The 14,108-nt window shown below is 44.7% G+C and overlaps 1 protein-coding gene across 1 annotated transcript; it reads right to left on the bottom strand.

Moving 5' to 3' along the window:
• Positions 1 to 2,415: 2,415 nt before the first annotated feature.
• On the bottom strand, positions 2,416 to 13,712 carry LOC138096793 (WD repeat-containing protein 87-like). The gene is made up of 5 exons (XM_068993059.1): positions 11,540 to 13,712; positions 7,022 to 8,591; positions 6,481 to 6,892; positions 4,351 to 6,273; positions 2,416 to 2,964 (listed from the first exon to the last, which is right to left on the bottom strand). The coding sequence occupies exons 1-5, from the start codon at positions 13,710 to 13,712 to the stop codon at positions 2,416 to 2,418; spliced, it is 6,627 nt and encodes a 2,208-aa protein (XP_068849160.1).
• Positions 13,713 to 14,108: the final 396 nt, after the last annotated feature.

A 14,108-nucleotide genomic window follows, 5' to 3' on the forward strand; every position in this document is an offset into this window, starting at 1 on the left:
TGGATCTCCTCACAGTCCAAGGGACTCTCAAGAGTCTTCTCCAACACCACAGTCCAAAAACATTAATTCTTTGGCGCTCAGCTTTCTTTATAGTCCACCTCTCACATCTATACATGACTACTGGAAAAACCATAGCTTTGACTAGACGGACCTTTCTTGACAAAGTAATGTCTCTACTTTTTAATATGCTATCTAGGTTGGTCGTAGTTTTTCTTTCAAGGAGCAAGCATCTTTTAATTTCATGATTGCACTCACCATCTGTGGTGGTTTTGGAGCCCAAGAAAAGAAAATCTCTTGCTGTTTCCACTGTTTCCCCATCTATTTCCCACGAAGGGATGGGACCAGATGCCATCATCTTAGTTTTTTGAATGTTGAGTTTTGAGTCAACTTTTCACTCTCCTCTTTCACTTTCATCAAGAGGCTCTTTAGTTCTTCACTTTCTGCCATAAGACTGGTGTCATCTGCATATCTGAGGTTATTGATATTTTCCCCAGCAGTCTTGATTCCAGCTTGTGCTTCATCCAGCTCAGCATTTCTCATGATGTACTCTGCATATAAGTTAAATAAGCAGGGTGACAATATACAGCTTTGACATACTCCTTTCCTGATTTAGAACCAGTTTGTTGTTCCATGTCCAGTTCTAACTGTTGTTTCTTGGCCTGTATACAGATTTCTCGGGAGGCAGGTAAGGTGGTCTGGTATTCCCATCTCTTGAAGAGTTTCCCACAGTTTGTTGTGATCCACACAGTCAAAGGCTTTGGCATAGTCAATAAAGCAGAAGTAGATTTTTTCTGGAACTCTCTTGCTTTTTTGATGATATAGCAGATGTTGGCAATTTGATCTCTGGTTCTTCTGTCTTTTCTAAATCCAGCTTGAACATCTGGAAGTTCATGGTTCACATACTGTTGAAGCCTGGTTTGGAGAATTTGAAGCATTACTTTGCTAGCATGTGAGATGAGTGCAATTGTGCGGTAGTTTGAGCATTCTTTGGCATTGCCTTTCTTTGGGGTTGGAATGAAAACTGACCTTTTCCAGTCCTGTGGCCACTGCTAACTTTTCCAAATTTGCAGGCATATTGAGTGCAGCACTTTAAAAGCATCATCATTTAGGATTTCAAATAGCTCAGCTGGAATTCCATCACTTCCACTAGCTTTGTTCATAATGATGGTTCCTAAGGCCCTCTTGACTTCACATTCCAGGATGTCTGGCTCTAGGTGAGTGATCACACCATCGTGATTATCTGGGTTGTGAGATCTTTTTTGTACAGATCTTCTGTGTATTCTTGTCACCTCTTCTTAATATCTCCTGCTTCTGTTAGGTCCATACAATTTCTGTCCTTTATTGTGCCCATCTTTACATGAAAAGTTCCCTTGGTATCTCTAATTTTCTTGAAGAGATCTCTAGTCTTTCCCATTCAGTTGTTTTCCTGTATTTCTTTGCATTGATCACTGAGCAAGGCTTTCTTATCTCTCCTTGCTATTCTTTGGAACTCTGCAATCAAATGGGTATATCTTTCCTTTTCTCCTTTGCCTTTAACTTCTCTTAGGACAAAGGTGTTGTTTTTGTTTTTTTGTTTTTTTCCTGTCTACTTTTTAGGGGATTCTAAGCGTGGGGAGGAACAGAAATAAGCCAAAGTATTTGTTAGATTTTATTTTCTTGGGTTTCAAAATCATTGTGGACAGTGACTGCAGCCATGAAATTAAAAGATGCTCCTTGGAAGGAAAGCTATGACAAACCTAGACACCATATTAAAAAGCAAAGACATAACTTTGCTGATAAAATTCCATATGGTCAAAGCTATGTTTTTTCCAGTAGTCATGAATGGATATGAGAGTTGGACCATAAAGAAGGCTGAGTGCTGAAGAACTGATGCTTTCAAATTGTAGTACTGGAGAAGACTCTTGAGAGTCCCTTGGACTGCAAGGAGAATAAGCCAGTCAATCCTAAAGAAATGAACCTTGAATATTTATTGGAAGGTCTGATGCTGAAGCTGAAGCTCCAATCCTTTGGCCAGCTGACGCAAAGAGACAACTCATTGGAAAAGACACTGATGCTGGGAAAGATCGAAGGCAAGAGAAGGAGAAGGCAGCAGAGGATGAGATGGGTAGATAGCATCAATGACCCAATGGACATGAGTTTAAGCAAACTCCAGGAGAGAGTGATGGACAAGGACGCCTGGAGTGCTGCAGTCCATGGGGTCTCAAAGAGTTGGACACAACTTAGCGACTGAATAACAAATTTGTTACAAATGAGAAATGTCATTTTATTTAGTATGTATTAATAGGTTTCTGGAGCTGAATGAAAAGGAGTCCATGTCTATCCTCACCTTAAAGTGCGTACCAGGTAAGGAGGCTTAAAACTTGTGGCTGGGTCTTATTTTCCAGTAAGACCCCAGAATCTTAATAGTCAACCAAATCAGAGAGTGGGGGTAGGGATGTTGGGCAGCCTCTTCTTACGGTAAGGATTGACCCTTGGTAGCCTTTTCCAGGCAAGTTCTAAGAATCCATACTGGGCAATGCCCGTGGGTTGAATAGTATGCACTCTGTTCTGCCCAGGCAAGGGTACAACATTCTGGAACTCAAGGGGACCTGCAGGGGTACGAGAACTACCACACAACAGGTCAGAGAGTAACCGTTCACCAGGCACCAACTCCTTGATCCTTGCAGTGTCTTCGTAGAGGATCTCTTGTGGTTGGAGTCTCTTTCCCCGCAGCAACTCCAGTAGCAGCCTCTGGATTCGGGGGGACTTGAGCTGGTACAAGTCCATGAGACGTTTAAACTGTTCCATCCACGCAGCACTGTCTCTCGCATACCGCTTCTGCAACATCCGCAGAACATGGTACAAGGCCACAAATATCTCCCATTGGGGGAGCTCTTCCTTGTCTTTAGAGACAGGCTGTGCCTTCTTTTCCAGCTGGGGCAGCTTGAGGGTCCTACCTTCACCCTTCAGAGCCCTGAGATCGTTCTGAAACATCAGTGCCAGAGTTTGTTTTCCCACAGAAGCATGAGCATCTGTGAAAATATCTCTTGTGGCAGGATGAAAGTGTTGCATTCCCATCTCTTGGAGAACATGGGATAACTGCTGTGCCCGTGCACTCCTGTAAGGCTCTCCTAAAAGAAGCCAAGTTAGAGCCTTTGGATCTTGAACCCTGTAGGTCATTGATGGTAACGCTGATGTAGGGATGGGCCGGGACTTTGCTTTGTGAAATGTGGGGAGCTCACTTCTCCCCAAGGCTCGGATGTCCAAGGACTCTTTATCCATAGAGGGATAGAAGGCTGTAGGAACATCCTTTCTGGTTTGATAAAGGTGCTTTACCTTCTTGACAGCAGTGGATAACTGCTGTTCCTGCTCCTTCCTATAAGACTCAGCTAAGGGATGCCAGCTGAGATCCTGTGTGGTCTGAGTCCTGTTAGTAGCTGACAGTAACACTGGCTCATGGATAGGGAATGGCTCTCCCCAACTCTCCATTTCTTTCCTTCTGATTGGAGGGATCACTTTTATGTATACTGGGCTCAAAGCATCTTTATAGCATCGTGATATATCTCTGTGACCTCCCTGTAGGTTCTGCTGGAGGCGTTTAGCCACAGCTTTAAGACTGTACAGATGTGTTTGTTTCAAATATCCCTTTGAAGTGAGGTGCTTGAGGAGTTGGCTCAGTCTATGGAAACTGTCCCTTGAAAGTTGTTCTCCTGCTTCCAGTCTTACTAAGACATTACTAATCCAGTCCTCATCTGGGGAATCAAGCCTTTTAGCTGGCATAGAGGTAAGGGATGGGTACAGGGCTGTGGTTGGGGTTGGGGCAGGGGCAGGGGCCTGGCCCTCAGTCTTGCCCTTTTGAGAATCCTGAGACTTTAAGAACCACTTCCAGGTGCCATCTTTGGGCCTGCGTTTAGGTTTCTGTGATTCTCTGATAATTTCAAGTAAGTGAGACTTTGGCTTGTGGAGGCCTTTTGGGGTCTGTGTCTCCATTCCCATGACTTGTAAAAACATGCCCCTGCCTTTCTCCAAGAGCACATCCTTGTGTCTTCCCCATGATGTTGTCACAGGGTATGCTTTAAGAAGTTGACTTTCCTGTCCTTCCAAATCGAAATGATGCCCTAACACTTTCAGGACCATTCCCTTTTCTTTTCCCAGGGCTACAGGAAATGGTGTTTCGAGGGGGCTCTTCATAATTGTTGGCCACATAGTCTTATCCCTAACTGTGGGACTTACCTGTCCATAAAGCAATCTGTCTCTTTTAGGAGCCATTTCTTCTTTAGCTGTGTCTTCCCTTTTCTCAGCAAGAACCTCACTTACTGTCGCTGGCTTCGATAAGTTCACTCCTTCCTTTGGGAGCTCTGTTTTCCATACTCTCTGCTTTACTGGGAGCATTGCCTCTGTAAGTCTTCTTGGCTGTTCCTTCTCTTTACTCATACTCTCCTCATCCTTCTGTCTTGCCTTCTTTTCCTCCTCTTTTTTCTGTGTCTTCTCCATTTTTTCTTCTTTCTCCTCTTTCTCACTCAGACTCTTCTTCTCACGCAGAGCCTTCTCTTTCTTACTCAGATTCTTCTCTTTCTCACTCAGACTCTTCTCCTCCTCACTCAGGCCCTCCTCTCCTTCACTCAGGCCCTCCTCTCCTTCACTCAGGCCCTCCTCTCCTTCACTCAGGCCCTCCTCTCCTTCACTCAGGCCCTCCTCTTCCTCTTCACTCAGACTCTCCTCCTCACTCAGGCCCTCCTCTTCCTCTTCACTCAGACTCTCCTCCTCACTTCGGCTCTCCTCCTCCTCACTGAGGTCCTCCTCCTCCTCCTCCATGTGTGGGTCCCCACCTTCCTCCTTGCTGAAGAGCTCCATCTCTTCCTCATGTGGGCCCTCTTTTACCTTCTTATGCAGCTTCTCTTTCTCCTGAGTCAGTTTCTTTTCCTTTTTCCTTATTTGCGTTGAACTCTTTTTCTTATGCTTCCCAGGCAAGCTCTCCTCCAATTCCTCTTCACTCAGGCTTACTTTCTTTTCCTTCTTCTTCATCAGGTATTTCCCTTTCTCTTTCTTGGGCAGAATCTCCTCCTCCTCCTCCTCTCCTTCAATGAGCCTCTCCTCATCTATCCTCTTCTTAGTTGGAGCTTCCACTTCCTTCTCTATCAAACTCTCTGATAAGCCTTCGAATAGTATGTCTCTGATATTCTCTAATAACCACTTTACCTGGGTCTTTTCTGGTTTCTTCTCCTTGATTATCTTTAGAAGCTTCTTCAGCTGCTTTTCTCCTAACAGATTTCGCTGCTGAGCCTCCTTCAACACACTGTCTACCTGGGTTTTATCTAATAGTATATTTTCCTGGACCTTCTCTAATAACCTTTGGTCTTCCTCCAGGCCCTCTTCATCAGTCAGTATTTTCTCTTCAGTAGCTAGTCTGTCATCTTCTAGTTTTCTCTCTTTCTGAACCAGCTGCTTCTCTTCTCTGGTTATTTCCTCTGGTTCTTTAGAAAATTCCCACCTCTGGCCATCAGTTTCACTCATTCCCATAGAAAACAATTGATCTTCCTCAGGTATTCCTGTTTCTTTCAATGGCACTTTATTCATTTCTCTAATTATTTTAGCCAGGATCCGCATCAGGTGACTCTCTTTCTTCCTTATATCTTTTTCTCTGGAACTAGTCTCTCTTCCTTCAGAACTAATCCCCATCCCCATATCCAGTTTCCTCATTCCCTGTATACTCTCCTCTTGGATTCTTTTCTTTTCTTCCTTAGCAACACCCATCTCCTTGGCCCTAACGTCATAGGCCAGTTTCCCCTCTTCAATAGTTTCTTTCTCTTCTTGAGTTGCTTTTTCCTTTCTCTTAGTTACACCAGTTCCTTCCCTGGCTATTGCCCTTTCTTTCTTGGCAATATGCCTCTCTTCCTTGCCCATAATACTGTCTTCGTGAGTCAGTCTTTTCTCTAAAGCCCTTGCCTGTCTTTGCTGGGACTTTTTGTCCATTTCACCGGCTTGTTTCTTCTCTTCTCGGGACAATTTCTCTTTTCTCCAGGCCCATTGTTTTCTTCGCTCACTCTCTTTCTGACCCCATATTCTCTCTTTCTGGGCCTGTTTCTCCTCTGGTAGGGCTAGTTTTCTTTGTTGGGCCCATTGTTTTTTTTCCTTGCTGATTTTATCCTCTTTTTCCATGACCCATTTCTCTTCTTTGGGGGACACTTTCTCAATTTTCTCTCTACTTTTCTCTTTTGAGACCAGTTTCATTTTTTCTCTAACTAGTTGGGTTTTTTCCTCAGCTGCTTCCTCTACTTTGGGAGTCAATTTTTCCTTTTTCTGATCCTGTCTCTTTCCTTCCTGGGCCCGTTTCTCTTCTTTCAGTGACAGTTTCTCCATTTCCCTAGCCTCTCCCTCCTCTCCTAGATCCACATTTTTCCCTGAGATCTGTCGTCTCTTTTTCTTAGTTATTTTCTCCACTTTCTGGGTCCCTCCCTCCTTTTCCCAAGCTTTGCTTGCCTTTTTCTGGATCTGTTTAACTTCTTGTTGTGACAGTTTTTCCTTTTCTCCAAACATTTCCTCCTCTTTTTGGCTTAGTTTCTGTCTTTTCCTGGCTAATTGCTTGTCCTTGGCATCTTCCTCCTTTTCCTTAGCCTGCCTCTCCTGGTCTACTTTCTCCGGTTTCTCAACTTGCTTTTCCTTTTCTTGGATTTGTTTCTTTTTACGGGCCTCTTTCTTCTCTATCATGAACGATTTCTTCTTTTCTCGGATCAATTTCATCTCTTGCTTTACCAAGCTGTGTCTTTTTAATGTCCATTTTCCCTCTTTCCCAGACAGTCTTTCCTCTTCTTTAGACAAATGTTCCTCTTCCTGGGCCAATTTTTCCCTTTCCCGTGCCTCTTCCCCATCATGTTTCTCCATTTCCCCCATTTGTTTCTTCATTTTGCGATAGCTTTTCATCATTTTTTCAATTTGTTTCTCTAGGTTCTGGATTATTTCCTCCTTCTCCTGGGTCAGCGCCTCCTCTTCCTCACCCAGCTCCTCTAGTTCCTCATTGAGCTCCCCCAGTGCCTCAGTTAGCTTCTCCAGTTCCTCACCCAGCACCTCCAGTTCCTTTCTCAGCTCTTCATCTTCCTCACTCAGCTCCTCCTCTTCCTCAGTCAGCTCCTCCTCTTCCTCCATCAGCTCCTCCTCTTCCTCCATCAGCTCCTCCTCTTCCTCCATCAGCTCCTCCTCTTCCTCCATCAGCTGCTCCTCTTCCTCCATCAGCTGCTCCTCTTCATGGAGCAACTTCCTCTCCTCCCAGGCAGGCAACCCTTCTTCCTGGGCCTGCCTACCTTCTTTGTGGTCCAGCGTAACCTTCTCCGAGTACCATGTCCTTTGTCCTGGGGTGACCTTTCCCCTTTCCCAGTTCACCCTCTTTCCTTTTCCTAGTAGTTCCTCTTCTTTCCCAGTTCCCTTCTTTTCTCCTTGGACTAACTTCTGCTCTGCCTTGGTTAACTTCTTTTGTGAGATGGGTGATATTTCTTCCTCCTCAGCTCTTTTTTCTTTTTGAAGGATCGATTTCTTGTCCTTGGTCAGTTTCTCTTTTCCCTGCATTAATTTCAAATCCTGCTTACTCAGTTTTCTTGCTTCCCCAATTATTTTCCCTTTTTGCATAGCTAGTATCTTTACTTTTTGGAATCTCATTTTGTCTGGTACTTGGTGATCATCTAAGTAAGCAACTTTCTTTTTCTTGACTTTAGAAGACACCTTGCCTTTCTTTAACATTTTTTTAGCTCTTTGTTCTTGTTCTCCGAGTCCTACTGTCTTTTCTTCCTTGACCACCTCTGTAACCACTTCTGTTACAACAGGTGTTTCTTCCATCTCCATGTCATCCAGTTCTGATGAGTCCTTTAAAAGAGGACAAATCTCCTGGAAGAGATCCCAGCTGGGCTCTTGGGGAGCAAGGATTGCCTGAGCCCAGTTCACCAACTCTTGACTCAGATCCCTTAACATTCCTGGATTGGAACTTGCTATCCTTGAGGTCACAAGATTGCAAATGTCATCCCGCCAAGATCTGGTTTCTGATTTGGTCGTGCGGCCAGGGGTCCCAGACAAACCATGACCATCCTTTCTAAATACCTTCGTTGCATCTTCTTCTTGCTCAGCAACCTGTATAACTTCTTTCTTGGGCTCTTCTGCAGTTGTTTCTGGAATTTCCTTCAATTTTCTCTTCTCTTTCAACTTCACACTTACTTTGTGATGGGTTTTTTTCATTGCTCTTTCCCAGAGCTTTTTCAGGTGTTTTTGTCTCTGTGCCTCAGGAATCACTTTTCCATAATCTCTCATGTCCTGTTGATCTATAGCCTTCATAACTCCCATGGCCTCCACTGCCTCTCTGGCCTTCACTGCTTTTTTGATCTCCAAGGCTTTTGTGGGTTCTGTGACTTTTTTGGCCTCCAACACAACCTCCTTTGATTCAGCATCCTCTTTGGATGTGACTGGGCTGAGAGTACTTAGCGACAGCTCTGGCTCTGAGGCAACATCCTGAATGTCAATTTGATCTGATTCCTTGGCTTCTCTCTGTTCACCTTCATGCTCTAAAGTCACCAACACAGGGCTCAATTCTGTCTCTCCCTGCTTCCTGGAAATTTTCATGTCCTTTTTAACTGCAGAGATATTGGGAGAAAAGTAATTGAGAAAAACACAGAGGTCCTGAGTGAGATCCTCTGACACACCTAGTTCAATGAACTGCTGTAAAAGGTAACAAAAAGTACAGACGACAAAAGCTTTATGGCCCAGAAGTGCCTGCTCTTTTATCCCAATTTCCATATCCCTAAAGAAATAAGACTTGGTATTTGTTGTGGGAAGACCCCCCCAAAGAAGGAAATGGCAGCTCACTCCAGTCCATAGGATCCCAAAGAGTTGGACAGGACTGAAGTGAGTTAGGACAGCACAGCACAAAGAAATGAGACCTTGATATTTGTTGTGGGAAAATGTCCTGGAGAAGGAAATGGCAACCCACTCCAGTATTCTTGCCTGGGAAATTCCATGGACAGAAGACCTTGGCAGGCTATAGTCCATGGGGTCGCAAAAGAGTCACACACAACTTAGTGACTAAATAATAAAAACAAATTTGTTATGGGGTAGATCTTTCCCAGAAAGGTTACTTTCTGTGAAAGAGTCCTTACTTAAGTCTGTCACCACTGGTATCTTTTTATATAATTTGGGCTTATTGACCCTGCCTTTTGGTGCCCTAAAGTGGGCCCCAAATATACCCAATATGTTACCCCATACATACTGAGATTTTTGCTCTTTGCTGTAACACGTGTCATTCTTTGATCTGGTTTGGCGATCTTTGCAGGTTCTGACCAAATTTTGAGTGTTTGTTCATCAGGTTCACGATCCCTTGATATAACTAAAACCAAAGGAGGTTTCTCCTCTCTGTGTGACAAGGTCAGGTTCTCATTTAACCGCTGTTCCACCTGAGTAAGCAGGTACTGGATACCACTAGCTTGAATTCCCAGCATCTGGTCCAGAGAGATTTCTCCAATAAAGTCTTCCCTACAAAAGTCAAGGTAAAACAAGGATTATACCGAGCCATCAATAAAACCAAATTAGAGGAAAAGGAGGAGAAGAAGGAAGAAGAGGAAAAGGAGGTAGTGGCTTAAGGATAGTGGAAGAGGCAGGGCTAAAGTAACCATCTAGGACAGAGTAGTTCAAGGTAAAAGATGGATAAAGAGGTAAACATCTACAACAGCAAGGAATAGAGTAGTCAGAGTGACCCAAGATGCTTCTTTAGTTGGGTGATTTGGGGACTTGAGTCTCGAAGAATCTTAAGGAAATGAGGAAATGATGGAAGAGCAGAAAAAGAGGGTTTCAGCTACAAATTGCCACTTGCCAAGGACATTTGCCATCTGCCTCTACAAAGATTAAGTCATGTGCAAATGTGGTTGTTGACCATCAACACGCCCTGAACTGTGTTCAGGAGGTGGAGATCAGGAATAAGGCAGTCTGCTCTGGAAAAACTGGCAGAACAGATCTTTAGATGGTTAGATATTTTCAGGAACTGATTTTGTGTGCCCAATTCCTTTTTTTTTTTTTTTTCTTTTTTGAACTTTTAATTTTTTATTGGGATATAGCCAATTAACAATGTTGTGATAGTTTCAGGTGAACAGCAAAGGGACTCAGTCATACATATACATGTATCCATTCTTCCCCAAACCCCCTCCCATTCAGACTGCCACATAACATTGAGCAGAGTTCCATGTGCTATACAATAGGTCCTTGTTAGTTATCCATGTACAGCAGTGTGTACATGACCATCCCAAACTCCCTATCTTTTCCACCTGGCAACCGTAAGTTCATTTTCTAAGTCTGTGAGTCTCTTTCTGTTTTGTAAGATCATTTGTATCATTTCTTTTTAGATTCCACATATAAGGGATGTCATATGATATTTCTCCTTCTCTGTCTGATTTACTTCATTCAGTATGACACTCGCTAGGTCCATCAATATTGCTGCAGATGGCATTATTTCATTCTTTTTAATGTATGAGCCCAATTCTTGCATCTCCTCATATCTAGAAAAGCACCAGATTCCTTCATGGTGACATTTGCTCCTTGTGACTAGCAGAAACCTTCTGCAAAAATAGGCACTTGATTGTATGAACTCCCCCTTCACCAAAATCACATATATATTGACCTCCCCCTGCACACACCCCCCCCCCCATCTCTTTGGAGCATTTTCTCAGAAATATCTGAAATGTTGTCATAGCCTGAGCTATGGTCCTCATTTTGCCCAAATAAAACTTAACTCCTGACTCTCATGTTGTGCTTTTTTTTTTTTTTAAGTCAGTAAGGGATAGACAGTGTGTGGGGGGAAAGCAAAGAGAAACAAAGAACACAGGCAGAGGAAAAGAACAGAAAAAGTTGTGGGAAAAGGAAAAGAAGCGTCAGATTTTGAAGGTTAGGAGCCAGAAGGAACAGAAGGGGATAAGGTTACTGACTTACTGCATTTCCTGGAGAGTGTCTCGTCTCTTCAGTAGAGCTATCAGCATGCTCTTAGTTTGGATGCCTGTGACTCTTACCATAAGGTATAAGGCCTTAGCCCTCACATTTTTATCACTGTCCATCAATCCCACAGCCAGGGGAATCGCAAAGAGACGGCTCATGAAGCCTAGCTTCTCCAGTCCCTCCCAGGCTGTCTCCCGGACCTCTGGATTGGAATGAGTTGTGTCTTCCATGAGGCGACAAGCAGTTTCAGAATGCCACCTTGGAGATACTTGATGGGAGGCAAAAATCTGTGCCAGGATACTGATATACGTCTTGTATTGCTCTATAGAACAGTAAACTGTGAGGTTGAGGATGGTCTCAATTATAGTATTGATAAGTCCTTCATCCAGTTTTCTTCCCGTCCAATTTTGACTGGCCAAGTTTACAAGAATATCAAAGAAAGTTTGTTTTCCCAGTGTGGGTTTTTGGTCTGGTTTCCTCTTTGAGATTTTCTGTTTTATTGAAGTCACAGGTGACAGTGCCTGACTTCTGCTCAGTCCAGTCATGCCCCAGTCCTTATCTTGGTAGGATGAGTGGAGATCACAGTGCAAGAAGACGGGGGTACCTTCAGGCCAAAGACGGGCACGGATCACTGAGTTGGGGATGTAGCCATCTGGAGGAAAGGGCCAAGGCCGCCCTTGACCAAAGAAACACCGTAATATCTGGTAAGGTTTCAACCCATCCCAGCCAGCCAGTCGCAACTGAGGAGGAACCACGAATGGGGGACGATCACGCTTGGGAGTAAGAATAGGAAAATCAATATACTTATCTTCCAAAAAATGCAATGTGGGTCCCTCCTGCATCACAGAGGACTTAGGCCTCTCTTCCTCCACAACATGGGGCACAGTATGGTCAAAAGCAATCATCCGCTTGTTAACAAGGGCCTCTAGCCCCCGTAATTCCTGCAACCCTTGACCAAAGTAGACAAATTTGGGTACAAATACTTTTTCGAATGAAAAGAAGAAGCTAGGCAGGAAGGGTTTAGGGGCTTCTTGTATGTCATCTGCATTGTTCAGGAGAGTAAGGTGAATCAGCTGGGCTGGAGGGAGCAGTTTTAAGCAGGATACCAGGTAAAGACTCTGGTTGAAAGTCAAAAGCAGGTCACCCCGGTCATTGGCAAAGCAGAGTGGGCCAAAATGTAACGCAGAGTCCAACTCAGTTATGAGTTTCCCTTGGAAGTCCCAGATCCGGACTAAGCCGCCAGTGTCCCCTGTGACAAAAAGTTTCAGGGAAAGGCAGACATCAAATGAAGTGATGGCACACCGGTGCAGGCATTCTGTCTCTTTAAAGTCAGATCTCTGCTTTGATCCTGGAGATGTCAGGAAGTCCTGATAACTCCAGAGATGCCAGTGGTGGTTCTCAGTGATGGCACCCACAGAACCTGGCAAGAGTATCACGTGTTTTAGGGGCCAAACACAGATAATTTTGCTGACAGGCTGCAGGACTACCCTGTTCCCCTGCAGCACAGCTTCTGTGAGGTATACAATATTATCCATGCCATAAGAACAGACCAAGGAGTACTCCTGGGGACCCTCCAGGGTAGACAATGCCAGGACTGCCCCAGAGTGAAGAATCTTTGCTACTCGGGCACAACTGTAGTGGGAGAGGATTCTCACAATGCCGCTGTCATGCCCACTGAACATCAGTCCTACAAGGCCCTTACCCAAATGGTAGTGCCCATAGGCCAGGCATCTGACTCTATCCCCAGGGTTTACTGAAGGACACATAAGATACTTGGCTGTGCAAGGAGAGCGCGTTGCATCAAACACCAGCACCTCTGAACCATCTGTTGCCACAAAGAGCTCCTCTCTGTGTGAGTCATAGGCCCAAGCCACAGCCTTATCCATGATAAGTAGAGGCCAGGTGATAACCAGGAGATCTCCCGTTACTGGAGACAAGAAGCGCAACAGACCGTCCTTAGTGGCACATAGGATCCGAGTCCAATTATGGCCACAGCAGACCCGCCGCACCTCCTGGGGAGCAGAACCACAGACATTGAAGAGGCTATAAAAGTAGCGTAGGTGATACAATGAGAAATTCTGGTTAGTCTGGCAGAAAAAGGTGCTATTATCAATGAACTGCAGTCTCTGCATGTTCTTGTCAATGTCCAGCTGCCGCAGCAAGTTCCCAAAGGCAAGGTTCCATTCCTTCACTACACCTTCACCACCCGCTGTTAGTAAGGTATAGGTCTCTGACCGGCTTTGGATACATATCACTGATGAGGAATGAGCCTGGAAGCTGTGGAGGAAGTTACCTCTGTCTAGACCCCAAGCATGGATTTCTCCATCCTTGTTTCCAACATAGAAGTAGCCCTGAGATAAACAAGTGAAGGAGCAGGTGATGGTGGAGCCACTGTTGATAGGAGTGAACTTCTTCACCTCTTCCAGCTGGCCCTGACCTTGGTGGGTGAAGACTCTCAGCTTATTCTCACAATGAGCCACGAGGAAGCCCGGGGGGCCATTCAGGGAAAAGCCCTGAACAAGCTCACCACCAGGCATAGGCACAGTTTGGGCCATTTGCAGGCCCCTGCCATTTGGCAAGATAAACCAGGTGACCACAGCCCCCAGGGTACCAGAGAGAAGCATCTCAGTTTCTGAGTCATAGCTGAGGCAGCTGATGGAGAAACGACAGGGGACCATACCCAGAGATATGAACCCTTGATGGTGATCCCCAAAGAGCCGCAGGCACATGTCATCACAGTAAGCAATTAACATGTGATAGGGAGCTATGTGGACCATTGCTTGGATGGGTGGCACCTGAGCCACATGGAACTTTATCTTTTTTATCACTTCTTCCATTTCTGCAGCTTTCTTCTGTATCCACAGTACTGCCTAGAATAGGATGAGAGATGAAAGTCTCACCATGGAGGAAGGCTACTCCCCAATGTGAAGGGTAAATGGATCTCCCTGGTGGGCCAGTGGCTAAGGCTTGTGCTCCCAATGCAGAGGGCCCGAATTTGATCCCTGGTCATGGAACCAGATCCCACATGCCCCAGCAAAGATCAAAGATTACATGCTGCAGCTAAGACCTGGCACAGCTGAATAAATAAAAATTTTAAATGAGGGGTATAAAAAAGTTGAATGTTTAGATCCCTTTTCCCTCTTGTGGGTCTAAGAAAAGACTGAATAGCTTGA

Source organism: Capricornis sumatraensis, chromosome 20 (genome assembly GCF_032405125.1).
Source record: "Capricornis sumatraensis isolate serow.1 chromosome 20, serow.2, whole genome shotgun sequence".
NCBI lineage: Eukaryota > Metazoa > Chordata > Mammalia > Artiodactyla > Bovidae > Capricornis > Capricornis sumatraensis.

Excerpts from the sequence above, each read along its gene's own strand:
- LOC138096793 (XM_068993059.1), bottom strand. The coding sequence starts at position 13,712 with ATGGTCCACATAGCTCCCTATCACATGTTAATTGCTTACTGTGATGAC. Across the intron at positions 8,592-11,539 it reads TGCCCGTCTTTGGCCTGAAG|TTAAAAAGGACATGAAAATT; the intron begins GTACCCCCGTCT and ends ATATCTCTGCAG. Across the intron at positions 6,274-6,480 it reads AAAAACTGTCACAACAAGAA|GAAAAATTGACTCCCAAAGT; the intron begins GTTAAACAGATC and ends GATCAGAAAAAG.